At 41.8% G+C, this 27,951-nt stretch overlaps 5 protein-coding genes across 6 annotated transcripts in view; 3 read left to right on the top strand and 2 right to left on the bottom strand.

The window, feature by feature from the left end:
- The window catches only part of LOC117900166, a 42,019-nt gene extending 23,764 nt beyond the window's left edge, over positions 1-18,255 (bottom strand). Inside the window, exons 1-2 of one of the 2 annotated variants that reach the window (XR_004649266.1) lie at positions 17,809-18,255; positions 7,873-8,267 (exon numbers count right to left, since the gene is read on the bottom strand). Coding sequence is in view for 1 of the 2 variants with exons in the window: in XM_034810408.1 (XP_034666299.1) it covers positions 10,773-11,051 (279 nt within the window). In the remaining variant the exon portion in view is untranslated. Of the gene's footprint in view, positions 1-7,872; positions 8,268-10,687; positions 11,219-17,808 lie in introns of those variants that run through there. The other variant, XM_034810408.1, reaches the window with a different exon arrangement.
- LOC117900163 (sialin-like) lies at positions 4,128-5,952 on the top strand. The gene is made up of 5 exons (XM_034810405.1): positions 4,128-4,278; positions 4,335-4,984; positions 5,049-5,427; positions 5,490-5,728; positions 5,784-5,952. The coding sequence occupies exons 1-5, from the start codon at positions 4,227-4,229 to the stop codon at positions 5,937-5,939; spliced, it is 1,476 nt and encodes a 491-aa protein (XP_034666296.1). The 5' UTR covers positions 4,128-4,226; the 3' UTR covers positions 5,940-5,952.
- Positions 18,256-19,369: 1,114 nt separating the features above from the next.
- Positions 19,370-20,267, top strand: LOC117900780. The gene is made up of 2 exons (XM_034811261.1): positions 19,370-19,583; positions 19,641-20,267. The coding sequence occupies exons 1-2, from the start codon at positions 19,486-19,488 to the stop codon at positions 20,164-20,166; spliced, it is 624 nt and encodes a 207-aa protein (XP_034667152.1). The 5' UTR covers positions 19,370-19,485; the 3' UTR covers positions 20,167-20,267.
- Positions 20,268-25,338: 5,071 nt separating this feature from the next.
- Positions 25,339-25,822, bottom strand: LOC117901424 (FAD synthase; the record flags this gene model as incomplete). The annotated part of the gene is given in 2 exon segments (XM_034812161.1): positions 25,339-25,641; positions 25,643-25,822. Coding segments are annotated over 2 exon segments (372 nt in total), but the record flags the coding sequence as incomplete, so codon positions are not given.
- Positions 25,823-26,559: 737 nt separating this feature from the next.
- On the top strand, positions 26,560-27,091 carry LOC117900479 (vitelline membrane protein Vm34Ca). Its single transcript, XM_034810864.1, has one exon. The coding sequence runs from the start codon at positions 26,616-26,618 to the stop codon at positions 26,973-26,975; it is 360 nt and encodes a 119-aa protein (XP_034666755.1). The 5' UTR covers positions 26,560-26,615; the 3' UTR covers positions 26,976-27,091.
- The last annotated feature ends 860 nt before the right edge of the window (positions 27,092-27,951 follow it).

The following is a 27,951-nucleotide window of genomic DNA, read 5'->3' as shown; positions in this document are numbered from 1 at the left end:
CGTACTTTCCAGCAGTCATCAGCTGTGACTCGTGTGTCATGTCATCATGGCAGGAAGGAGTCTGAGAGCCCAACAGCACAGCAGCTACATCTACCTACAACGGATGAACCAGTTCTGTCGAGAGTGCGGAAACTGCAGCCAGCCTCGATTATGTCATTCGAGTATCGCCCCAACACTGCCCCACCCCGACACTGTACCGCACATCACTTTCCATGTTTGTTATATCGTCATAATGCATGTCTTATCTCTGGCATCGACAACATCAGCATCAGCAGCAGCAACAACCAGCAGCATGCAACAGTTCAGTGCGTGTGTTTTTGGTTAATGTTTGCTCGTTTGCTCGTTTACTTGTGGGGCATGTGGGGTGTAATAATGAAATTACATCCAAGTGGGAGAGAGTAGTACCAAGGGTTCTGTTCAAATATTTTCAGATTTAACAACTTCATTAACCAGGCCAACAGAAAGCGGCACACAACAGCAGAACTGACGCCTGTCATGAGAGCCGCACTTTGATGAAAGGTTTCTTTGGTGAGGGAAAATTGGCAAATCGCAGCACTCCTTCCATGTTCGTACCCTAATTGGCATCTTATCCCTAGAATTATCATTTGTGTGCCATTTTTAGTTTGTTTTAAAACTATAATCCAAACTATAACTCTGCTTGCCATAACCATTCCAGTGGGAAATCCTTTCGATCCTTTCTGTGCAATCAATATTGACTGCCACAACCAAGTGGCTCTCGAAATTTGGTCAAATTAATACGATTTTATAGCCGCCATTGTCTACTGCCGCGACGCCAATTGGAGGCCAACGCGGAGACACTTTCTGTCTCGCTGGCAGCTGCTCGCATACTTATGGGTGTGTGCGTACTCGGCGTAGTTGCGTATACGCAATGTCATTAAATTAAGTCTGACATCGTTATTATGACTACAAACAAATATCAATTAAATTTGAATAAAAATGCAATACACATAAATCCAGTTCGGATTCGGGAGCGAGTGAGTGTTTATGGGGATATATGTATAAGCCATCAGAAAGCGGAAATAAAGATGCATGGAGTGCCAAATGAGGCGCAACCACTACTTATTGCTTCACCCTCTGGTCCTGCTGACACGCATCCTGTCACGCATTATAAGTTTATTATGTGCTTTTTGGCCCTCGCAAGTGCATTTGCTGCAAGCCAGACCGGAGCCACTCGTTCCATGGCTATCCATCTGGCAGTGGCTTCTCCCTGGGTCTCCCTGGGATGGTTGCGTCATTTCCCATTCGCTTTTATGCTGGTATAAATGTGCATAATTTGTCGGCATAAATTCTCGGAGACTGCTCGCACGAGTTGGGGTCTCATTTGGGTTCGTTTCGGCTGGCCGATTGGCTGCAAACCCTGGATGGCCGTTAATTTGTGGCCTAATTGACCGAAACGCAGGCGGCATCCGTTCGGTTGCATTACCAGGAGCCAGAAGCATTACGTATCGCGTTCTGAAAGCTACTTACTTTAGCAGTAGCTGCGCAGTTTTTGGATTATTTATTCGGTTATTCATACGATTTATAAAAGCTGCCCCAAAAACGTATTTGATTTAAATGAAAATTCCTTTTTCCTTTTACAATTGCTTGGACCAAGGCCAGGTGGCAGTCAGAAACTCACATGATTACCAAAATTTCTCTTGGCAGAGCAATCCCGCAATCAACCCTGCTCCTGTCTAGATCCTGTCAGTGCCAGAAGTGGAGTCTGACCTTCAAATGTCAGCCCAAGCACAATTTCCAACTAAAGGCCCTCGCTCGCCCCGTGTGCAACAGTTCAAATGGGAGCAAAAAAGGTGAAAGCCAAAACAAAACTTTGTGTTTTTGGCTAATTCAGGGGCAAGCACGCATGCACTTCCGCCACGCCCCATGGACTCCTGAGTCCTGAGTCTGAGGTGGAGGCGGAGGAGCACTGTGGGGCGTGTGGCACAACATTTCGTAATTGAAGCGCAAGTTTTCTGATGCCATGATAAGTTCAAATGCAGCCTCGTCCTGCCTCAACGCTTTGCATGACTGCCACATACACAATGCTACATACAACATGAGGCGATTACGAAGGGTTGGATGGATGGATGGCTGGGTCGTTGTGTGGGTGGTTGTGTGGCTGGTTGGGTGGGGGCCGCAGCTCACTGGGCGCTGTAAGACGTCGACGCGTCCTTGAGCGTACTTTTCTGCCACTTGCCTTCTATTTGTAATTTTAACGAGCTTGCCTTTCGCTTTGCCTTTGCTTTTGTTTCTGTTTCTGTTTCACTCTTTCTCTCTTTCTGCTGCTGCTGTTTGTGCAGCACGACGAGTGACGAGCACTTGGGCAACAATATTTGCAGCAAGCTGCTCAAAGGCCTCTGCTGCTATTTGTGTTCACTTTTCTTTTTAAGTCATCCATTTTCCTTTCAAATGTTTTCTAGTGGAGAGCGCGTGTCTCAAAAGAAAATGAGTTTTCTTTTTGGCATTTCCTTGCTGTGCATTTTGAGTAAGATCTGAGCATATTCCCCCATCTCTTTCGTTTTACCCATGACAATTTCCGGCGGAAGCGCGAAAAAAACTTCTGCGGGTATTAAGTGGCCTCTCGCTTTTGCCGCGCTGCAAGTTTTCGGAATTCTCTTAGACAAGAACTCAGCCGGGTCTGTACACACCGTTCTAGATGTCAGCTCCTCGGCCTTTCGCCATTCCTCAATGTGCACACTTCCGTTTCCGGTCTGAGGCAGCAAGAAAAGTGAAGAAAAAATAGACTATGTACATCACCCCACCTACACAACTGTTGGGCAGGAACTAGTTCTCAGTTCGGAGTTTCTAGTTGTGACTTCTGAACTTCAATTAATTTGAATTGAGTTAAGGGCCTTATCGTTTCTCGTATTTGTATGACAGTTTTCATCTCTGTTAAATCATTTTTAAAATGATATGGAAAGTAAATTCAATCTTTATATTTATCCTCCTACAATGCCTATTGTTTAAACATAGTTTCAAGTAATAGCTCATACAATATTCTGAAGTACATTTTTGGAAACTATTCTCAAACAACAACTTAACAACACTTTTGAACTATTAATTCTAAATGTATATTTATCATTCAAGAACTAGAAGAACTAGAGAACTAGCACATACATATGTATAAACCATATAAAGTGTCTCCCCTAACTGGTATACATATATATTATGTATATTCTTGTATATTTTTGTTTCCTTGTATGTCCTGGAAGTCTCGGATTTTGCTACCAAAACTTACTTAAGTATATACAGGCATAGTGATTTGCATATGTCTCTCTGTTCGCTGTCGGGCCACGGGCATGAAATACGATTTGGTATCTACTTCAACAGCAAATTGCTTTTAGTGGCTCTTACTTGGACGCGCCTAACAAATTATGTAAGCGTTTTCGCTGCCGCTGCTGTCCGGGAATGGAAATGGATGTAGGTGGAGGTGGGGTTGTGGTGTGTGATTTATTAACAACTAATGTCTGGGACTGGAGAGGAGAGGAGAGGCCCACCGCAAGCCACCTGCCAGCACATGAGCCAATTTTTAATTAAGGGAAACATTTCAAGTGAGGTGAGGAAATGAAAGTGCAGGAAGAATGCAATAAAAAATAGAAGCAGAAACTAGGCGAGTGGAAAATGTGTCAGGGAAATGCGAAAAATGCCGTTTGCTGTGTGAAAAGTGAAAGCAGAAAACATTCTCCGCCCCCTCCGTCAGGGTCAAATGGCGAGTCCTTCATGCAGATCCCACTGATGAATGCAATAGGCGAGGGGCGTGAGGAATAAGCACATCCTTTGGAACATGAAATTTTCATGCAAATGCTTAGCTGAAAAGAATTAAATAAATAGTTGGGAAGCAGATATTGAAACGAGTTCTGATATATTTACTAGCCTCTAAAAAAGCATTAAGCATAAAAAGAGTGAGTATTGATCCAATGCGCCTTTCTGGTTGTTCCAATGTATTTAATATATGTACCCCTCCTTTTACTCTTTAAGTACATCTTTAGTTCGACTTTAGCTAGTACTTACTTTACTTTCAGTAAATTTTGAGCCCGTAAAATCATTATCGCTGGATTACAGCTTAAATCCTAGCATGTTGTTTTGGTGTCAAAGTACATACGAGTAAAACTTCATTAACTTCTCAATCACAACTAAGTTACAACACAAATATTAATGAGAACAACATACAAATAATTTTGTAACTTTTTTAAATTTTCAAACAAAACTCAATATATTAACCCAAAATGGATCACCGAGAGGACAGCAGGCCAGAGTGGGGTAAATCAGTCAGTAAAGGTAAGTACACTGCGAGACAAAACAAAAGGTATGCTCACACATATATTCTCTGGCAGTCTGCCTGTTGCCCCAACGTGTGGTGCTGGTGTTAATGGGTTTCTTTAGCCTTATTTGCGCCTTCACCTGTCGCGTTTCCCTGTCCCATGCCATCACTATATTGGCGATATCTAACAAGATATCGAACAAGACCATTGCGAATCTGACCGATGAGGCGCCCGATGGCGTTTGCCAACAGGAAGTGGAGAGCAAGGATGCTGTGGAGCACAATGGCATCTACACTTGGAGCGAGACCGAGAAGGGCTTTATCCTGGGCAGCTTCTACTTTGGCTACCTCATCTCCCATCTGCCGGGCGGCGTATTAGCCGACAAGTACGGCGCTAAATGGGTGGTGGCCTTCTGTGTGGGAGTGACGGCGATCTGTGAACTCCTCAGCCCCACCTCCATTAGATTGGGGCCATACTACTTGGTTACGCTTCGTGTGCTCATGGGTATTGCTCAGGGTCCCATATTTCCTGGACTAAATGGTCTTCTCTCCTCGTGGGCCCCCAAAAAGGAGCGAGCCACTCTGGGCACCATATGCTTCGGCGGCAGTACAATGGGCATCATATTGAGCAATGCCTGCTCTGGCCTTTTGCTACATTACTATACTTGGCCCGTCATGTTCTACGTTTTCGGATCGCTCTCCGTCATTTGGTTCTTTGTTTTTGTAAGTAATTCAATGTGAATTTAAATGTAAATATCGGAGTAATTTTGAGTTACCCCAACCTTAGGCCATCATCTGCACTAGCTCCCCGTTCTCTCATCCGTTCATCACGCCCAAAGAGCGTGAGTATCTGGCCGATGAGGTGGGCAACGTTAACAAGGACAAACCTGCCATACCTTGGAAGCCTTTGCTGTTAAGCATGCCGATGCTCAGTCTGATTGTTAGCCAGATGGGCCACGATTGGGGCTACTACGTGATGGTCACCAACCTGCCCCTCTACATGGCCGATGTCATTCGTTTTTCCATACGCTCCAATGGCTTTGTCACCGCCCTGCCCTACGTTGCCATGTGGATAGCTTCCCTAATCAGTGGCGTTGTCGCCGATTGGCTTATTCGCTCTGGAAAGTTGAGACTGGTCACCGTTCGAAAATTATTCACACTCTTATGTAAGTTCTACATTCCCTATGGAATGTTCTCTATCGTATATCATCATGGCTATCCTATGCAGCCGCCGTCTTGCCGGGCACCTTCATGGTAGCGGCCTCATATGCGGGCTGCGATAAGGCGCTTGTGGTTGCGCTCTTCACTATATCCATGTGGACCATGGGCATGTACTATGCTGGCCAAAAGTTGTCGGCACTCGACATAAGTCCCAGCTATTCCAGCACCATTACAGCTGTCATCAACGGTCTTGGATCCTTTACAGGACTATTCGCCCCTCCCATAATTGGACTCTTAACTCCAGATGTAAGTATCACAATATCTGATATTTGTCCCTCAAATTCTACATTGAACGACCCAGAAAAACAACACTCAATGGCGCATCGTATTTTGGGCTTCTGCCGTCATATTGACACTCTCGGCCATTGTCTTCTGGTTAATCGGCAGCGCAGACATTCAACCCTATGATCCCATGTACGAGAAATCCGAGAAGCCCGAAGAAAATAAGAATAAATAATCAAATTTCACGGCATCCAAATCTTTCAAATGTTTCTAAAAAATTCTGTTCAAATTATTCATTCGTAAACATTTTAAATCCTTCCTTAAAAGAGTCGTTTAGTTGACCTTCGCCTACTAATTGTTTTGGACCAGCGAAAAAGCCCAAAATGAGGTGCACTGGCAATAAAAGTCGTGGGAGGATCCCGGATCCTATTTATAGAATTTATCTACGCGGTCATTAATAGAAGGAATAAAAAAAACAAAAAAAAACTTAATTAATGGCTTAAATAATTTTCGCACCATACAACACTTTTTGAAACAAATACTTTGTGTTTAAGTCATCTAAACTTTGACCACCGCATTGTTTATATATTTTTATGGCATTTCATGCACCAATAAAATGGCATCGATTTTCAGGCAGAAGACCGTTTATTTCGTGGCTCCCACACGAACGGCGAAAGTGAAAGCAAATCGATTTTCACACAGCCATCCGGCCATAGCCCGGCCTTTCAAGGTGTGTCCTGTGTTCTGGTTGGCGGAGGAGGTGAGGTAAGCGTGACCAGGCGAATTACTTAATTAACGCACTTCACTTGGTCCTCGTCTCTGTCACTGTCTACGACTGCGTCTTCGTCACATTCAGTCACTTTCTCCGTCACACTCGGTGAGTAATCTGCAGTGGAAGGAAGCCCTCGACCTTGTTGTCCGCAGACGGACCGGGATTGTCTGTAAATGTCATTGGATTTGGTATTTCGTTGAGCAATTGACCTCCTGACCTCTCCGAACTGGCCAACCAGTTTAAAATGTGTGTGTAGAAAATCAATATAATTCGTGATACTCTCTAATCACAGGCCTGTCAGCAACAGAATCTCCCAAGTATGTCGAGTGCCTTGATATTGGTGGCCCAAATATACAGGCCTCCTCCATTAGTGTGATCAAATATGCAGACATTGCCAATTAGATGCATTTTTTATGTGCCCAACAAATATGTGCCATAAGGAGTGTCAACATTCACCCCCCCCACACACACACACACACACACTCACGTATTGTTTGGACAGGAAAACAGGGAAAAACGAGCAACAACAAAAATAAAGAGACCAAAGTTTTCCTGCCATAATCTTGATCTACTTTTCATGTACCGTGCAACGAGCTCTTTGGTTTATTATTTATTGGCTTTTCGATAAGCCAAATTGCCGAGTGAGCATCGCATCGCGTCTGTTTTTTCATTCTTACATTCTTTATTACTTTATAATGCCCGCTCAGAGCGCCGAGTCGGTCGCATAAATCTTGTGATTATAGTTTGGGTTGAGTTTTCTGGCCCCCGATTGGTATGTGGCTCCTTCGAGTGCCGTAAAACAATTACCCGAGCTTGCTTGAAATTTTCAAATTGGATTTCCTCTTGACAAAGGTTTGGCAGGAAAGGGCAAACAGGACACAAGCCAACACACACAGACAAGCCCTGGCACAATCACAGCCACTGTTTACTGTTGACTGTCTATGATTTTGCGTTTTGAAACATTTTGTTGGCCCCAGCCCTGGGACAATTGTCGCATGTCAGTCAACAAATTTACTTTGCCATTCAATATTGTTGTTTGTCAAACATTTTCGGTCGAGTGGCGCACAGGGCTGGGCCACGAACGAGAGGACATACTCGCAACATACATTGCCCTCACGCCCAGTGGCACAATATTATCAAAATATGCAAAGATTTATTGCAGTACAATGAGGCATACGTGTGGAAATATTGCTTAATTGTTTACCTAATTAAATTACTACAATTTGATCACCTCAGCATTAAGCATTTATAAGTCTAGAAAAAGGGTTTTAAACCAATCAAAAATTATAATTGGAACTTCTTTCTAGTTACTTACAAATGTTTTGCTAATATGATTATGGCTGCCCAAGAGTGACTATATAATAGAATATAAATCAATACGAGTGGAGGTACTCACATTAAGTCTGCAGTTGTTTCATAAACTGTGCCATTCGACGTGCCCCGTGCCACAAGAGGCCGTTTTCAATTTGCGGTTTTTATTGTGGGTGAATTGTGGTAATTATCGTTGTTACCAGGTTCGTTCGTTGGTTGGTTTTGTTGTTTGTTTTGGTTTGGTTTGCTGAAAGCTTTTCACTTGCCCCGGCTCTGCCACGAGCACAAATGAAATCTTAATTTCCAATGGATATGAAGGGGAAAATATTAACTTTGCACACACACGCACAACACCTCACGAATTTTCCTCACTATTTAAAAATATTTTGCGTGAACATGTAGCACTACTGCTATTGGATAGATACATGACAATATAGCGTATACGTTTTTAGGTAGCTGATGGATTATTTTCAATGCGTGCTGCAAGTAGACAAAAAAAGGAAAATATTGTATTAGCTGGGGGCATTTCTTATGGTATATAGTTACTGCTAGCTTATTCCAGTCACATACACGTACCCTTTACCTAACTTCCCGAAAAAGCAATTCCACGACCTTGCCAAAAGCATTTATACCCATTATCCCTCTTCTAATTTGTTGTAAATGCACGCGTAAGCACCGCTAACCCCAAAAGTAACGCCCATCAAACAATTTGATTGCACAATGGCTAGACATGGACATAGCCATAGCCATAGCCCCCCAAACAGCAACAATTTGACAGGATCCACTTTTGTTGTTTTAAACACACACACTTACAACAGGCAATGTGTATGGGTTTGGTTAGATAAATATATAGAGAGTAATAAAGGGTTTAGTTACGCAGACAAAGGCAAGAACACATCCACAGATATGCGACTGTGTGTAAATTGAATGAAAAAGGATTCGTGCTGCACAGTGACACAGGCGATTCAAATTGAAGGCAGAGAAATCTAGCTTTATGGGATTGAATTATAAATCTCTTTAAAGATTAATAGCTTTTCAATATTATTTACAGAAAGTTAACATCCTGGTCAACAATTTAATTAAAATCAGTTACAAATAATAAGGCTATCCATGTGGACACTGTGCTTTCTTTGAACTCTTTTTTCAACATTTTTCCTTATATTTCTGTTGTTGTTTGTCTGTGTAGAAACAGCTGTGGTATCGCCTGTCGGCCATTCGCCATCGAGCGCGAGGTCTTGAGTTTGGGTAGCCCCATGTAATTTTGTTGTTTTTGTTCTTTGTTGGAATTTAATGCACGTTTTTCACATACTCAATGAATTTTGGAATATTTTTTTTGGGCTAGGCTCATGACGTATGTATGTACATATGTAAGAGAGTGGTGGAGTGGCTAGCTTGGGAGCGTTATCCATCGCGCGAAAAGGATTTAAAGTCGCATAAAAGCCCAAAGCTAAAGGAGCAATAGGAGCCACGCGAACTGCATATTAACTTTGGCAGTAAAGTCCGATGATATAAAAATAAATTCGAAGCTGTCAATATCGGTGAAGGAGCAACCAGCATGTGAGGGTGTTCTACGAGTATATGGGAGAGCATTAAAAATAACAGCAAAAAGGCGTTCTTAACATTCGTATTCTTGGAGCTCATTTGAGTTTATTGTTCTGGGGCATTTAGAGTTATTTCATGCCTCAATATGCGAACTGTCGCCTGTGCACATGTGCATACTCAATTAAATTAAATTAAACTCGGAGAATTCTCTCCTCAATCCATTAGCATTTTCTGACCAAACACAATGAATTATTTGCCACATCGTTCAGCTACTCGTCAAAATTTAAATGAAAACTTCAATTATTCATGGGAAATATTTAAACACTTGCCATTCGTAAATTTCTTTGAACGTAAACGCATTTGCATGCCACATAAATTATGCCCTGCGGCATACTTTTTTTTGTACAAACCTGTGGCCTGGCCAGAAAACAACAAGCCCCAACAACAACAACAACAACAGGACCTCTCCCACACATGTCCGAAATGTAGGTCAGCAATGTGAATTGAAAATCACAATAAAAGCTTATTTAGGCTCCGGGCAACCAGGTTTTAGATACCCTTGCGGATCGAAATTTGCTGTATGGTAGATTTGTATAATTACTCGATCCAAGGGTATCTATCTTTAATTTTTGCATTGTTTTCGGACTTTATAAAGTCTGCATTACATTCCAATTGACTTTTTCAAAGTACCTTCTTCTAGGGTATCTTTAAACACGCTAGCACATGCCCGTGTGTATTTTGAACTTTGTCGCAGTGTAAAATCAATTTTCATGAAATTTGCCTCGACGTTTCCTATGAGTAATCAGCGGGGGCAGGACAACAAAGAAAGCTAGGTCTAAAACATCTGCTTAATGCGTGTATAGATGGCGCTAACATATTGTGCCATAAATCAATTTAGCGCTAATTTCAATAAATCGAACTGCCGCCACACTCACAACAGCAAATTAGATAATTCGATAAATAATGGTAAGGAGCGGCGCTAAAGCAGACAAACTAAAACTAATGGTAAAAGTGGCGGCTTGGTCTGACCTTGCTCAGTAGATTAGCTCAAATGCGGTTTAGTTGAATAAGTAATGAGTAGATAATGAATAAATTTCTATACATACTATTTCGATGGCTTCCTCTAATCACAGTTTTGTAGAAAATCAATAATGTAAAGAAATTATCATCACGTTAGCTTTGAGGATCCACATACATATTGAAATTCTTGTTGCTTATCATGTGCATATCAAAGTAAAACAACTTTCGACTCATCTTTGTCATACATAAATACATGTACACACATATGTACATACATTAAAATATATTTGTAATAGTACACAGAAAATGTACAACATTTTACCTGTTTTTTAGGTTAGGCCGAGTTTAAAATGTAGCATTCTATTATAATTGTTGTAGTTTGTAGTTTTTTAGATGCAGATGTGTGGATTTTTTTGCAGTTCTTTAAATCATCAGGACTATAATGATGAAGTAGCAACAGCACAAGAGAATCTTAAAGTTTGACAATTTGGGTCGTTTGACTGGCTTTTGCCTCTTCCTGTTCAGCTCGGACTGCAATTGCAATTGGAATTTAAAGTTCTCGTAGTCCTTGTCGGATGTGGTAGGGATGACGTTATTCTCTCCGCCCTCGACGACTGCGACTTTGTCTTGGGCTTTGTCGTGGTGGTGGTGGCTGCCGTTACTGTCGCAGATTTTGATGTTTTCGCAGTTTTGTATGCACATTTTCCACGGTTGACCTTTCCGCTGGTACGTTTTGTTAGGGTAATTTATTTGATTGCACTTTCACAGTTTCACAATGTCTTATCCTCGTGTGTGCTCATTTCCCCCATGCAGTTTATAGTTTGTTTTCAAAGTCAGCGGATGTCATGGCCGCAGATGATCGGTTTTTCCTACATCAGTGTAATTTACAAACAAAAATATGCGAAAAGAGAAAAATGTAGTTAAAGTTGGCCCATGTTGAACAAAAATTTGTTAAGCCAGAAATCTAAAGGGATAATAAACATAAAATGAAACACCATCGCGAACTGAAGGGGAATGGAAATGATTGGTCAATGAGGCAGAACAACAGAGGGAAAAATATTAACCCTACAATATGGGAATTTAAATGGAAAAATCTATGAGCCGCAAATTAATTCTTTGAATAAAGTCAACCCAGAACCCCCAGATCATCATCCCAGAAGAAGCCTCAGTTCATTTACAGAACCCACAAACTTTCTACATAGTTCATTTTCTTGGCCATGAAATTCCGTTTATGTGGCTAAGACAGTTGACTTAATCACGCAGTTATTCCGTTTTGGATGAGGCAGAAGGCTGTGGCATTGCAAGTTTGTTATGGCCAACGCCAAAGAAGGCGACAAGCCAACGAGTTTAATTCAATCTAACTGTGAAATAGCATAGAAAAGCCACGTGGGCCTGGCAGCCCTGGCAGCCTGCCGTCCTGGCGGCCCACCTGCCGTAAAGGAGGAGGAGGAATAAATTTGCAAAACTTTTGCCAACTTTCACTTTTCACTTCATTTGACGCGAAATTTAGCGCTTCTTGCATTGGGGCCTGCCTCTGTGTCGTGTGTTGCCGTTGTGTGGCACACACGAAGGATACTAATGGACAACGACGGTGACAGGATGCCAAGCAGCTGCGTCCCCAGGTCCTGTGGGAAAACCTCCTTCACCCTCTCTATCTCTTTCTCACTCTCCCACAAATTCTCTGTTTCTATGGATGTGTCTGTCTCTCTTCTCTGCTTTTGAGTGCGCGCGCAGTGTACGGGAGAGCTGCCCCGTGTCAGCCTGGTTTATTCCTGGCTTGTTTATACCAACAACTGTTGGTAGGTGGTAGGCAGCGGAAAGACAGTGTACAGCTGAAGTCCTCGACTGTTGTTGGTTCCCTCTCTGTTTTTCGATATACATATGCCTCTTGTTTTTTGTTGCAGTTGCACCTGCAACTGCTTGCTGGACTTTGCTTGAACTTTTGCTGTCTTCTTGTCAGTTGGTAGTAGAGTGCCACTAGAAATTAAAAAAGGATTTGACTCCAAGCTGGGATATACAGGCGTTGGCCCGGCCACTCACACCCATATGTGAATGCGTGGCCAACACGCCCACGAAATGACTTTGAAACAAATTTATGTTGGCCTTTGGCTCTGGCATTCGCCACTGGCATTAAAGCCTGAGGCTATAGCCCTTCTTTGGCAAACAGAAATAATATAAATACTCATACATATTTACATATGTATGTATACTCGTCCTTGTTTTTCCCATCAAGTTGACTAATTTGATGCTTTTAGCTTAGTGTCTGCCAATGGGTCTATAATGGAAGCCAAACAAATGTCCACATTGGATGGATGGAAGGAAGCTGGAAGATTTATGCCGAATCGATTTAAATCAACTCATGGATCCTTTATGGTAAAAATAAATTCTTGGTAACATCTCTGACTATTTTATGAAATTTTACTTGAAGCCTGCAGCTAATATTAAAACACTCATGTAAGCCTTATGGCCTTGTGACTTAAGGTCGCCTTTTACCCGCATTTCTCTTGCGTTTGTGCTCCAAGATGTGGGGACAACGCTTGAAGGCTCTCTTCTTTTTGCGACAACTTCCATCAGAGGTCTTCCTCTCATCGGGCAAACACTTTGGGCCAGACCTTCTCGTCTTTATGGTCTGGCAAAAGCCTTCCACTATATGGTAGCCAGGCTTACAGTCCTTCAGCGCGCTCTCTGATATTATATTGGGATCTTGGCATGCGTTACAGTACTCAATTTTGGGCGGCGTACACTCCAGGGTCTGGGCCAGCACCAGGAAAGCGAGCAAGGCAAAAAGGTGCAGCAGCACCAGCTTCATCTTCGAGCGTTTGATTGCGCAGTAATGAGTTTAGTTGGCTTTATACGTTTCTACTGAGACATTTTAATTGGTTCCGGCAATTATACTAAACAAATAACTTCCGTCACGCTTTAATGAAAAATTGTTTAAGCCTTAATGCTAAGAAATCAGGCATCTATTAGGAATTACACAGGTGGAAGATCACATGCTACATACTTAAATACTTATTTAAAAATACCCTAGGTATTGCTTGACGGAAACCACTTTTCACAGTATTGTTCTCTGATTTAAAATCAGTTTTAGACAATAAAAAAAGTCATTACTCGATGTATCTTTTTGTCAACGGCCTTCCATACGGCAATGTTCGTTGACCGTCAACATTTTTCCAGGTGGACACTTTTTCAATGTGTCGACTACTGTTCTTGTAAACACTTTTTCTGGCTCCTCTGGATCATCTGCTTGGGCCAGCACCAGCAACGCAAGGACGAAAAGTAGCAGTAGCATCTTCATGTTTGGTCGATTGAATAACTGGGACGATTTTGGTCCATTTTTAAACTTTTACATCGTTCACGGTTCATTTGAATAGATTACGACAAAACAAACTGGACATTATATAGTAAGTGGATTGGAATAAAATCACCGTAACTAAACACAAAAATACTGTGACGAACGGAATCGGACAGGGACATCTATGTATATCTAAGTGACGGGTCGGTACGATTCGAATATCGTATATTGTATTGCTTTTATATTGTGTTGCTTATTGTGTTTGCTTTCGGTACTTTCTTGTAGCTATTTATATCCGTTTAAAACAAAAGGGGACATTGCAATGCATTGGTATTGGTACGAATCACTGTACATTACATTACAGTGCACTGTAATACAAGTGTACGTGAGCGGCACTACTTTTGATACTTTTTTTTCGGTATTTGAATCAGTTAAAATTCTAAGAGGTAAACTATTGTACTGTTAGAATGTATCCACAAAAGGAACACTTGCTGTTCTAATTTATCGAGAGGCTGACGGAATTGATCATTAGCCGTGTTTATGGTTAGAGCCGAGTGAAATTGGCAAGAGCCTGCTCTGAATGGCTCATCGGCCGGTATATGTATAACCTTAATTATAAATATACCTTAACACAGTTCACGGAGCGTGCCTTATGAATTAAAATAAAATTGTTTTCGTATTTACAACAAAACCGTGGAGTTCAACAAATAAACTTAAATTAGTTCCGTGCTTTCTGTACAAATCTAAAACTACGCAGCGAAAATTACTTTTGAAACAATTTGTTCAAGACCATTTTCTTGGCGCGAAAACTGATGTTGAGGTAGTACTCGTACATCATTTTGAAAAGCCAACTATAATCACTGCTATGTAATAGTTACAAATATGTACATAGGGAAAGAGCTTTAAAAGCTAAATTGTACCTCCAAGTGAAACATACTGTTGTTTCAAATATTTTCGCTTAGCTATCGTTCTTCTACCATACGATCTATCGAACAGTTATATAAGTAAATCAGAAACGAAATCTTCAATATTTATCTCCAAGAAATAATCCACATAAATTTTTTCTGTATTCTTTCGCTTACAAGTAGATTTGTTGATTTTATATTTATCCAAATGTGTGTTTTTGGTTCAGTTTTGGCCATTCTTATATCTGTTTTGCATATCAGTTCGACACTTAGCACTCCCAGAGCATCCGACCCCGACTCCGCCTTACGCAACTTATGCGGGGAGAAAGAGAGAGATTGAGAGGGTCGGGGCCAAGTTGTGTATTCAACGAAATTATCATCTCGCTGGGCACGCCTCGTCCTCGTCCTCGTACGTGCCGCCGCCTGAAAAGGACGAGCTGATGTCTGTCCTTGGGCCATGGATGGAGAGCTTCAGAATTTCCCTCCGCGCCCGCCATGGTCAAGCTGCTTATCTCATTCAAAACACTGGTTGCTTTAGCGAGGAAAAAGCCAAATGGTAGGACAGGAGCTGGGGCAAAAAATTGCAAAAGTGAAATGTCGAAATCATTTCCAGCCAAAAGAAAGAAGCAAAAAAATTTATAAAAATTATACTAAAGTCAATGAATGGTGTGTGCCAAGAATCTGTGTGTTGTTCTGGTGACTGTGCCTCAACAAGTTTCTTGTTGCTGCCACAATAGTGGGCGAATCCACCTAGAGGTGGAGACCATAAAACAATCCAGGAACTGGAATTGGCAATACCTTGCAGGACATGCATAAAAGGTGGCCCAGAGTAGCTGGGCAAAAGCAGTTAAAAGCCAGTTTTATATTCATTACAACAAGTCTAGCAGCAGGAGCAACAGCAACATCAACAATTTACGACTTCGGAGTACGGACCCCAAGTGGGTGGAATTCTTTTATTACACCTTCCTGTCTCTGCCTCTACAATTTCCTGCTACAGGGCACCCTTATACGTCACGCCCAAAGAAACTCTATCAGAATAGCCGATGTGAAAAACACCAAAAAACTTTTTATTTTCGCTATTTTTATTTCAGATTATTGGTCTGAAAGACAAGAATCATCACGAGTATCAAAGCTGATCATGCTATGAATATCTATCAAACGGTTGCAATATTACTTGCAGCAAGTTTACCTATTAATTTTGTGCGTGCATCTTTACTCTTCTTGCATCGTATCTCAATTTTATCTCTTTTTTTATACCCGGTACTCGAAGAGTAAATAGGGTATATTGTATTTGTGCACATAACGGTTGTATGTAACGCACAGAAGGAAACGTTTCCGACCCCATAAAGTATATATATTCTTGATCAGCATCAATAGCCGAGTCTCTGTCTGTCTGTCTGTCTGTCCGTCTGTCCGTCTGTCCGTCTGTCCGTCTGTCCGTCTGTCCGTCCTGATGAGCGCCTAGTACTCAGAGACTATAAGAGCTAGAGCCACAAAATTTTGCATCCAGACTTCTGTATGCTCACACTGTTACAAGTGTATTTCAAAAATGAGCCACGCCCCCTTCCGCCTCCGCAAAAGGGCGAAAACCTCCCAAATCTACAATTTTGAAGATAGCAGAAAACTAAAAACGCCATTCCGTAGGGAATGACCATATCTATCAGATCACCAAATTGGGATACGATTGGATCATTATTATAGCCACAATGAAGAAATTAATTTGCAGTAGCCAAACCCACCCCGTCCCGCAGCATTCACAATCTGCTTCGCGCTGTTTATGGCCTGGCCCCTGACACGTCACTGCCTCTGCCTCTGCCGCTGCCTCTGCCGCTTCCTCTGCCGCTGACTCTGCCGCGACTCTGCAGTGTATGTCTATAGGGGAGGGTGGCGAGCTAAAGGAGCGTGTTGGCGTGAGTAGTGTTGTTGATGTAGATGACAGATGAAGAAAAAATGTAAAATTGGACAAATAACCGCTAAAGTGCAGATGTAGTACTGAGTGCCGGGTATAAAAGTTGTGACGCGTAAGAAGCGTCTCACACGTCCCTTCTCGTTTTTAATATTAAGAGTCGAAGCAGCGAGTTAGCCAGCCACTACAGTGGTTGTTGTGTAAGACTGAAGCTAAAGGCAAAATTTTTGAAGGACGAGTCCGCGTTCTCATACACACACCGTAGACACACCTCAAGTGGAGACCCTCCCGACTCGACCTAGACAAGGCGCAGGGCAGGGGCCGAAACACACTGCAGTGCAAAAAGCGAAAGTAATGGGCAGGCGAAAAACTTTTTCTGTCGCTTAACTAACTCAACGAAAACTCAGATGAAGCCTTCGACTGTACTCAGCAGCACATTCTGAAGGACTTGCAGACTGTTTTCGGTGGATTTTGTTTTTATTTTCATTTTTTTGTTGCTTCCTGCAATAGCCTATTTGTTTTGCGCTAAAAATTAAACGGCTACGAAAAGTTTGTGGGTTTGTAAATTACTTTACACGCCACTTGAACACGCAGGCAACGAATGAACTAACGAACGGACTGACCAACGGACGGACAAACGGATAGACGGACGACCGCTGTACAAGTTTAATTAAATTAAAAATACTAGATAATAGCGGAGGCCTTAAACCGCATCCGAAAGGAAACCTTTCAAACGCTTAAGGGAATAAATAGACAAATAAGCATTCTAGAAATGTCCGCCTCTTCACACAGATCTCTTTCTGTACCTAAATAAACAGATAGATTTTAACCAACGCTTGTACAATTGTTTATAATTTTTGAGCATAATTTCCAAGGCCTAGGAAAACTGTAAATTATTTGGAAAGTTTTCAAGACAAGGACGCAACTAGTTTTAAGCTCAGGTTGCAACAGTTATTCGCAAAAAAGTGTGTGTGGCTAGCAAAAAAAATTATTTTCCACCTAGAGAACCCGATCAAATGGCTAAACAACTCTGCCGCGACCCCGACAGCAGTCTGAAACAATTGACACAAAGCCCATCAATTATATAGACTATAACATTTCAATATGAATATTTATCGGGAAACAAACACTGTAATTATTCAGAGCACAAGCAATGGCAAGAGGTGAAAACCAATTCGATGAAAAGCGAATATACATGAAAAGTGAAATAGTTGAATTGGTAAATTCCGTGCAGTTTGATTGCGTCTGTAGTGGCAAAATTTGATCAGACCGCTGCTGGCTGTTTGTGCCCTTAAAGTGCCACGCACAAACGAAGTGCCTGCCTGATAAGAGATACATTTTTTTTGTACATACTTTCGGTTAAAGTTACTGCGACGACAGCCACAAGAACAACAAGATGACGACGAAGGAGGCGAGGTGAATATACTGATATTTGCACTTGACACGCACTTTGGCATTTAATTTAATTTAATTTCAGTTGAATTTAGTTTAATTTATTTTTAACACATTTAACATTTAGTTGATAAGAACAATTACACACACGGAAACATTCAAGCTCTTTAGGTAATTTTTTTGCACGGTGAATTACGAGTATATATGTATTATGTGTATATAGATATATTTCAACTATGTATATTTATGGGGAATTGGATTTGTTTTAGCTACTGTTGCTGTTTCTTCTTGGTTTTTGGTTTTGATTTTGTTTGGTGCTGTGAGTGTGTTAACGAAATGAGGAAAGATTGTCTACTGAGTGAGCAGCGCTGTTCCGAGGACCAGAGAGCTGGCATTCGGCGGTGCCTCCGTGCGTATGTGTGATATGCGTCTCGGGTTTCCTTTTTTTGCCTTGGGAAAGTGCGCGCGCAAAATGGCTTTGGCATCGGCAATGGTTCCCCACAACAGCTGTGCTGCTCCAGCTGCTGCCCCGAGCGTGAGAGAGAAAGCCGCCGAGGGCGCAGGCCCAGTGAAAGAGCGGGTCAGTGCCAAAGTGAAAGTAGTTTTGTTGATTAACATCCTTCAGAGTTTACCCACATTAGAAAGGTCGCCAATTTCACTGATAATAGCATTTGTCCCTGCTGGCAATGCTGCCACAACTAGTGGGAGAGGCACACACTCAGTAAGAGATGGAGAGAGAGAAAAGCAAAAGAGGCAGGTAAGAAGAGCGAAAGCAGACAGGAAGTGACTTCGGAAAGTGGCATTTCCCCAAACAAATTCAAGTGGCCACAAGTCCATTCGCTGAAAATCAACGAAATGCAAACTTAAACATGCAAAAACTTACAGTTTATAATTGAATCGAACGGGGAAGGTATTAATCTTCCCTGCAGATCCGCAATATTCTCTTTTTTATACGATTTTTGGGTTTTATTATTATCTGGAAATATATTAGGTAAATAAAGTATCGATCTTTAAAATCCTCGAGTCAGCGAACACAACCATTACATCCATTTAAAAAAATTATATTTTTGCCTGCGAATCGAATTTGACTTTTCCCTATGAAACCAGAAATCGTGACATATTTTCTGTTGCAGATCTATAATTGTAGTAATTGAACCTATAGTTGTCATATTCCCATTAAAGTTTGCGTCTGCAGCTGCGTAAGCCTTTAAAATTTTTATCTGTGGCTATCTGCACTCACGAGCAGCATGCAACTGGTGGAATTTCCTATTCCTATACTGTTAGCTTGCATTAACTTATTCCTAAATATTTGTATAACTAAATTTCTTCTATGAATCGTTAAAGGGTATCTTATAGTCGGAACATAAACTAAAAAGCACCTACGAGCTGAGCTCTGAGACTGTAATCCACACCCCAAACGTGACGGCTCCAACGCGAGTGATGGATATCTGAGAAGTTTCGTTTTGGAGAATATCGAAATCATTTTAGCTACATTTTCATGTCGTCTGCTACGGTGAACATAAAACCACTTCTACAGAGATGTAGAAGAAGAATACAAAATAGAAAAAATGAACTATAGACTATCGTATATAACCAGCTGCCGTTGAAAATTAGCTTCACTCAGCGAAATCTGTTGAAATGTGGCACAAACCAAACCTGGGAATCTTTCTGCTCTATTTGATGGCCAGCGAAGGAAACGCGCTGCCCACCGATGTAGCCAGATACAATAAATTGGGGTATGTTCTTTTCAAATTAAATATAAATTTTCAAAACAAAACTCCGTCTACCCACAGCCAAAGCCCAACAGCAGCAACTGAGTGCAAGAACAGCAGTGTGGTTCCTACGACTACTAATCTGGATACCGACAGAAACACATCGCCACCGGACTTTGAGTACGCTCTGCTCGGTCAGGATCCCAAGGATCAGCATTGGTATCGGGTCAGTCTTACGCCCACAAAGAACCAGACTGGCTATCGTGCCCAGTTCGCCACACGGAAGCAGCCGCCCTTCGATGAGCAAATGGCTCACAGGCACGACAAGACCATTGGCGAGCTGCTCGATTGGCTGGACCATTCCGAGGAACGTAATCTGCTGCAAGTGTATCGCGACCTACTGGAGGACGAGCAGAGGAAATTAGAGGCAAATCAAAGGCTGGATAATGAAATCGAAAGGGCCACTAAGAAGTACTTTCAAAAGAGCAACAATCAGTTGCACCTGGTAGGAGAGGAGGCGACAACCCCAGCACCAGCATCAAGTCCAAATGGTATAGAACCAAAGGATGTGCAGGACTTTGTATACTTTATAAAGGGCCTAAAATGAAGGGCGTAAAGATGTTCCTTGAACAAAAAACAGTCTCTAAAAGGCCGTACAATTTTTAATATTTAAATGAAATTCCTAAACCTATAAGCACCACCCTCAGAAAAAATTCTTTAAATTCCAAATAAACTGCATTACAAATAGTTACCCACAAATATTTTCCTTTTAATATTTCACCCTAAACTTTTACCACAAAAAGCGCAGCTTTCCACCTCTTATACGCTCTCTTATACACGTCGAAGAGTTGAATGTTGATTGGTTGAAAGTAGAAAACGCGTAAGAAGTGGGAAAAAGTATTAAAAGTATTTATTTTCGATATAGAATTTCAAAGTACTTGGCGGGATGGAATGTAATAGGAAGTAAATCTTAAGATCTTCAAGGCAATGTTCTGGGCAGGGAGTTGATAAATCTTTTGAAGTAATTTTGTATTTCAGGTTGTTGAACTTGCCACTGTCCACCTGGCCAGGCCATCGACGGGTGGTAGCGGGTTTTTCACACATGAATTTTTATTGCATGTTCGGTTATACCAGAATATATACGCATAACTACCTGAGTTTAGCCTATTGAATCACACAGAAAATTATGTAACTAATTTACCTAAAATCCCTAAATTTACTAAAAAAAAAAAACGTCGACCACAAACTTCTTTATTAAGGGTCAGTTTTACAAGTGTTCTGGTGGAATTTCCAAACTGAATCGATTTGCTAAGTACCTACATTTTCTTGTATAAATAGTGGACCAGAATAGTATTCAGTTTTCGAATAGCAACATGGATCTAAGGACACTGCGGACTATCTTCCTTGATCTGGACATTTTCCGAGGACGAGAAAGGGACATGAACCGGACTTGCAAGCATGTTAAGCGGGCGTCGCAAAGACAGCAATTAGCGCGAGGCAAAATCAACCGATTTGGGGCCCTTGAGGACTACAGGCAGCCCTTTTTCTTGGTCATGGACGAGTACCACTTCTCCTCGATTGGCAGAAAGGATCAGCACAGCAAGTGCGTTGGCGATAGCTTTATGCCATATTGATGGCACCCACTACCGTACCGATCATCTGACTGTGGCATCGCGGAGACTCCAGGAGTTAGGAGGCATGGAGATCCTCGCCGCCCTGAAGAAGGTGCTAGATATGCTGGAGATCTGTAACGTGGATCCCAACTTGATTGCCGTTGTCGCCGATGGCTGTTTTGCCAACCACGAAGCACTGATGTACGCCGCTCAGATGTATCCCGTCCTCTACGACCTCCATCATTTGCGGGAAAGAATGTGGCATAAATACCGCCATTGGGATACAGCCATCACGGGCTTATATACCTGGACGTATGGGGACAATTGGGAGCAGGAGCTCCCAACCATTGAGGAGATAGTTCCACCGGCCAATGTGCACGCCGTCCACGTTCAGGAGGTGACGGAAATTCAGGCTGTTGTACGACGCAAGTTGGCCCTGGATGGAATCCCATTCAGGCTGACGCACTTGCATAGTGGAAGGATGGAGCGTTTCGGAAAATCACTAAAGATCAATATTGGGGAGGTATTCCGGAGAATCAATACAACTCATCCAGAAACATTGTCAAACGCGTCGGATGCCATTCAAACTTTCAGCTGGGTGCTGAGCCTGATGGTGGGCTTGACGGACCCCAGGGACGGGACTAGTACCTAATAAACATTAGCATTAAGTTAAGTTAGTTGTTTCTTCCTATTCATTCCTTCCTTCGCTTTGAAATAAAAACTCAAAAAAAATAAATACTTTTCATAATTTTTTCCCATTTTTTACGCGTTTCCTTTTCAACTTTCAACCTTGACAATGTACCGTACGAATTTGTTGCTTATGCTGTTTGTTTGTGTGCACACACAACTGTGTGTGTATTCAAGATCAGCTTTGCATATATAGGTTTTTTTACAAGTGCTGTCGGAACATTATAGTCTAGTCTATGTACTTTCGGAAGACGTTTGCCTTCAATACTAGAAACCCTTCAATAAGTATATCCTTGATATGAATGTTGTATTATGTAATATATTCGGTTCACAACATTCACATGTACGTATGTAAATGTAAGTATAACATTTAATAGGAAATGCATGAGGGTATTCATATTGTGTATTGTTGAAGCTTTCTTGATGTTGCTGACCTTATTCACCACTCACAAAAACACAAGCGTGGTGAAAACATAGACATGCATAAGTATGTATGCTGTTGAAAGTGAACATGGCCAAACGGTAATTTATTAATTTGGTTTTGTGTTCAATTAAGGAACTAATCTAATTATATATTTGCAGTTTTAAATGTGCTCTTTTTGGCTACGACATTGACGAAGTCATAAAATTTGCCAATGAAACTGCCGATCCCGCTGCAACGCCGCCGCCGCCGCCGCTACAAACACCGGCCGTTGTAAAAAGCGCAGCGTCGTCGTCCCCACAAGAGCCCAGATGGGACTGCAGTCCGCCGCCTCCACAATATTTTGAAATTTTGGAAAACGTTCTAATACGTAAGGTGGAACTTTTATAGACTGGAAAATCTATACAACAGGACCGCAGGACACTGCGGTCATTGCGGCAAGGCCGGAGCCATCAACTCGAAACACAGAAACGCTTGCGAAATGATTGAAAAGCCATACCTGTGCCTGCAGTGTGGCTTTTGCGCAGGTACTGGGAGACAAAGGGCAGGACATCAGAAATGCCCGAAACAGTGTAGGGAAAACACTCGCCTTGTGCCTCTGGAGAAGGACGCAGAACTGTCCTACACATATTATGGCATTAGTGTACAATACAATAAATAAATAGTGTGGCTTTTGCGCAGGTACTGGGAGACAAAGGGCAGGACATCAGAAATGCCCGAAACAGTGTAGAGAAAACACTCGCCTTGTGCCTCTGCAGAAGGACGCAGAACTGTCCTACACATATTATGGCATTAGTGTACAATACAATAAATAAATAAATAATAATATATAATATAATATATATAATGTAAATAAATAATAAAACAAATAAATTAAATTCAATTTTAAAATTATTGTTAAAGGAATATGCTTTTCTCTCTCAACTCTATTAAATCAAATCAAGTACGTTTTCTCTTGAAGATCTTAATATTTCCCGCCAAGTACTTTGAAATTCTATATCGAAAATAAATACTTTTAATACTTTTTTCCGACTTTTTACGCGTTTTCTACTTTCAACCAATCAAAATTGTTTTCGCTGTTTGCGCTCTCTCTCTCTCCTTTCAAGTTGATTGCTCGCTCTCTTGCGTTTCGCTTCGGTGGTTAGTTTCAGCAGCACCTGAATTGAAAAGGTAAAAAATGTTGCAGATCAACAACAGCAACTGTTGCACGCCATTCGTGCAACAACAAAAAATTGAACATGATGATCATCATGAACATAATTATGAGAAACAAGTGCACAGAGATGATCATTACGAACGATGATGATGATGATGATGTTCGTTCGTCTATGTCAATTGAAGCGGGTGAATGTTGCATTTTAGTTATTGTTAATTGTTTAAATCTATCGACCGACCACTACGTACATAACTATTGCACATATACAAATATTAAAAACCCAACATGTTAAAAAAAAACCCAACATGTTAAAATTAAGATCAATATTGTAAAACATCCACATATTGTTCCAACTACGCTAAAAGTGTAATTTAAAACGAAAATAAATAGAGAATGGCTGGAAAGTGGCGCACGCAGAAATAAATTTAAAAACATGCCTCTATTTTGATCGGCCACTCTTCCTCAGAGACTCACCGTCACGAGTCAGAGTGGTTGTGGTTGGTACACCACCAACATGCCTCATGCCTCTATTTTTATCAGCACTCTTCCCCAGAGCCGGCTGTCAAAAGAGTACTTTCAGTGTAACCGCGTATTTCTAAAAAAAATATATACCGTCGGATCTCAGAAATATACCGAGAAACGCAATTATTAACAAGTCTAAGCAAAGAGCCTGCAACGCCCCAAAATGACTTCAATAAATCTGTTGCGGTGAGTGAACTAAATCGCTCACTAATTTCACTTTTCTTCCGTTTGTTTCCGTTGCTCAATATAATATACATCCCCCTGCTAACACGATTATCGGATTGCAAATTGATTAAATATTTGTATCCCCAGCGTATGTGAAATTAATGGGAGCCGCGCGCGCATGAAGTTTTTTGTGTGTTTGCGTCTGGATTAAATGTTATCCCACTCCTGCCAGTGGACTTTTAGCTTAAAATCGAATTAACCATGCACTTATTGGCACCGCTGAACGCTTTGTCGGCTACCCTACCTCACCCCACACCATTCCTGTCCGACCCTTCTCACGTGCATTTTTATACCCGGTACTCGAAGAGTAAATAGGGTATATTGTATTTGTGCGAATAACGGTTGTATGTAACGCACAGAAGGAAACGTTTCCGACCCCATAAAGTATATATATTCTTGATCAGCATCAATAGCCGAGTCTATGTGTGTCTGTCTGTCTGTCCGTCTGTCCGTCTGTCCGTCTTGTTTGTCGGCTAGTTCTCAGAGACTATAAGAGCTAGAGCCACCAAATTTTGGCTCCAGACTGCTGTATGCTCACACTGAAACCAGTGTATTTCAAAAATGAGCCACGCCCCCTTCCGCCTCCGCAAAAGGGCGAAAACCTCCCAAATCTACAATTTTGAAGATAGCAGAAAACTAAACGCCATTCTGTAGGGAATGACCATATATATCAGATCACCAAATTGGGATCCGATTGGATCATTATTATAGCCACAATGAAGAAATTAATTTTCAGTGGCCAAACCCACCCCGTCCCGCAGCTTATAGCAGCACACTCTGCTTCGCGCAGTTTATGGCCTCTGCCCCTGACAGTTCTCTGCCGCTGCCGCTGCCGCGACTCTGCCCTGACTCTGCAAAGTGTGTCTCTAGGGGAGGGTGGCGAGCTAAACGAGCGTGTTGGCGTTAGTAGTGTTGTTGATGTAGATGACAGATGAAGAAAAAATGTAAAATTTGACAAATAACCGCTAAAGTGCAGATGTAGTACTGAGTGACGGGTATAAAAGTTGTGACGCGTAAGAAGCGTCTCACACGTCCCTTCTCGTTTTGTTTTTGTTTGCAGTTTGCAAATTTGCTTCCGCCTTTTGCCAAATGGAAATGAAAATGGGAATGTATCTGGATGGAATTTGATTTCAGCTCCTCTCCAACCCCTTTCCTTATACGGCTCCAGTTGGACGACCATGGCCCATTTCGAAACGAGACACTCTGAGCGACTGACACGAATTGGATGGTTTTTATTTTATGAGAAATTTTATTTTATAATCCGCTTTATGCCTGACCATTCTCATCACGGCTGGCTCGCTCTAGGCGGATATCCTGCAGCTCATGGGCAGCTCGATAGATCTGCTTGCCATGCTCTTTGTCATAGTACAAAAGACTTGGATTGAGGTGCGTGGTACTGCGGTCACCCAGCGACGTGTAGCCTTGATCATAGAGGCAACAGTAGGGCAGCTTATGTATGTGCTCGAATATAATTCCAGATGTCATGATAGCTCCACTCGAGCAGCCGAAAAATCCTCATCATTGCTGGCCATCCACTGTCGCTGGCCACCATCTCCGTCAACTGCGAGCAGCTAGTGTCGGTGCGGCGACAGCCGAGAAACATGGCACGCACCTTGGCTCGTAAATCTCCAGAGCCCTTTTAATGGTCTCGTTGGCCAACTCCACCATGTCCCGCCTGTCCAGTGAACGTTCTGCCGGAGGCAGGTGCATGCGGCCACAGCGGCAACCCAATGGTTGCTGGAATATTGTTCGCCAGAATTTCAAACAAAAGGGTTTCATTATTATGAGCAGTTACAGAAAATCAAATCTGTTGCTGCACCAAATGACAATTTAGAAGCAGCTAGACTTGATTCACTTAAAATTGGCAATATCAGTGAGTAGGAAAAGTTCGAAATTAAATGAATAAATTTATAAATAAATATTCGCGATTAACTGCTAAAGAAAAATATCAAAAAAATGGTTTCAATCCGCAGTTTTTTGTCATTATCTGTTCCCCAACAGTCCTAGGTTTGATCCAATAAAAATGTACACTCAGTGAGTACAAAAATTTCATAGTTAAATAAATCAATTTATAAATAAAGATTACCGTAAACTGGCAAGAAAAAATTTCCAAAAATGAACCAAATTTTTCGTTTACTCTTTTTTTACAAATCTGCCGTGCGGGTAGTAACTGAAATATTGTTTGTTTGGCAAGTTTTCTGTGGCCCATAAAAAGTGGAGGAAATATATGTAAATGTCGCTTTCTGTTGGCAGTGCAAAAAATCGAGGCTTCCATTGGGTAAAGCGGAAAACTTGGTCACTGCTTGACTCGGCAATTTCTGATCGCCGAGCTACAGCCGTCAAGCCATACAGTATATAAAGCTGTTGGAGACAGCCAAAGAATATCGCAGTCTGCTTCCAGCAAGTCTAAGAATTCAAACAACCCAATCATCATGAAGTTCGTCGCTATTATCGCCACCGTGTGCCTGCTGGCCACTTACGTTGCCGCCGAGAAGAGGCAGACCGTGGGCTCAGCCTATGGCGGTGGATACGAGAAGCCGGCAGCGGCTCCATCCTACGCTGCACCCGCAGCACCAGCTGCTCCGGCCTACGCTGCTGCACCCGCTGCCGCTTCGTACGCTGCACCCGCTCCGGTGTCCATTCCGGCACCACCTTGCCCCAAGAACTACTTGTTCAGCTGCCAGCCCAACCTTGCTCCAGTCCCATGCAGTGCCCCCGCACCCAGCTACGGATCCGCCGGCGCCTATTCGCAGTACGCCCCAGTCTACGCACCCCATCCCGTGCACTGGTAAAGAGCTGATTTAGCATCCATCGGCAGAAAACGACAAAAATAAAAAATAAATTGCATTGTGCAACATAAGATTTGATTTCATTTTTATACCCGGTACTCAGAGAGGGTGCTCAAAAGGTTCTTTGTTCTAGTTTAAAGTACTTCCGTTCACGACAGCGGCAAAGGATCAAAAGAAGCCCAAAGCAGAGCCACAAACACAGAATATACGGATAGATGGGAGCATTTTCCTCCACTTCGCTGGTTCTTAGAATGACCACAATATAACAATAATTTAAGTTTTCCCGACAGTCTTCGTACTCTATATCGACTAGGTCATCCTCTATACCGAATAGGCAAGCAGTAGGCAGAGTTCTAACATATCCAATCGAATCGAGGCCAATCTAAAACCGAGGCGAAACTATATTTGCCTCTAGATAACGAAAATTGGTCGCTTTATAGGCCAGCGCCACGATAGATAATCTTGAATCTGGTCAAGTTAATTCAGGGAGTTGTGTTTGCAATCCGAGCCGGCTTGGAAACAAACAAACAAACAAACAATAAATAATATTCGTTTATCCACCTTCTACTGGAAACCGTATCTGGTTACACTGCCAATGTCGGAATATTTGAATCAAACCATAAATATACATACATAAATATATTTTGAGTCAGCGTGATAAATTCTTTTAAATTCAATTCGAATTACGAAAAGAAAGCAAAGATCTACGAACTTACATATGTCAACATAAATCAAATATAAATATTCAGAACTGCCATAACTGAACTCAATAAACAAAGTAAACCTCAAATACAAAAACTCAATTAAATGCTCTAAAATAAAACCCATTGAAAAGGGGGGAAAAAAAACGAAGGCCCAATGAAATTCAATTGGAAATAAACAGAAATTGATTGAACTTCAGCCATAACTAAACAATAAACTAAACCCAATAAAGTAAGTTAACTAAATAATAAAGAACTCAAATGTATGCTTAAATAAA

This window comes from Drosophila subobscura, chromosome U (genome assembly GCF_008121235.1).
Source record: "Drosophila subobscura isolate 14011-0131.10 chromosome U, UCBerk_Dsub_1.0, whole genome shotgun sequence".
Taxonomy (NCBI): Eukaryota; Metazoa; Arthropoda; class Insecta; order Diptera; family Drosophilidae; genus Drosophila; species Drosophila subobscura.
Note: the sequence above shows the minus strand (reverse complement) of the source record. Positions and strands in the feature narration are given on the sequence as shown.

Bases quoted from the DNA above. Each gene is read 5' to 3' on its own strand.
- LOC117900163 (XM_034810405.1), top strand. From the start codon at position 4,227: ATGGATCACCGAGAGGACAGCAGGCCAGAGTGGGGTAAATCAGTCAGT. The intron at 4,279-4,334 runs GTAAGTACACTG...ATTCTCTGGCAG, and splicing joins GGGTAAATCAGTCAGTAAAG to TCTGCCTGTTGCCCCAACGT. The intron at 4,985-5,048 runs GTAAGTAATTCA...CCCCAACCTTAG, and splicing joins TCATTTGGTTCTTTGTTTTT to GCCATCATCTGCACTAGCTC.
- LOC117900780 (XM_034811261.1), top strand. From the start codon at position 19,486: ATGTGGCACAAACCAAACCTGGGAATCTTTCTGCTCTATTTGATGGCC. The intron at 19,584-19,640 runs GTATGTTCTTTT...GTCTACCCACAG, and splicing joins GCCAGATACAATAAATTGGG to CCAAAGCCCAACAGCAGCAA.
- LOC117900479 (XM_034810864.1), top strand. From the start codon at position 26,616: ATGAAGTTCGTCGCTATTATCGCCACCGTGTGCCTGCTGGCCACTTAC.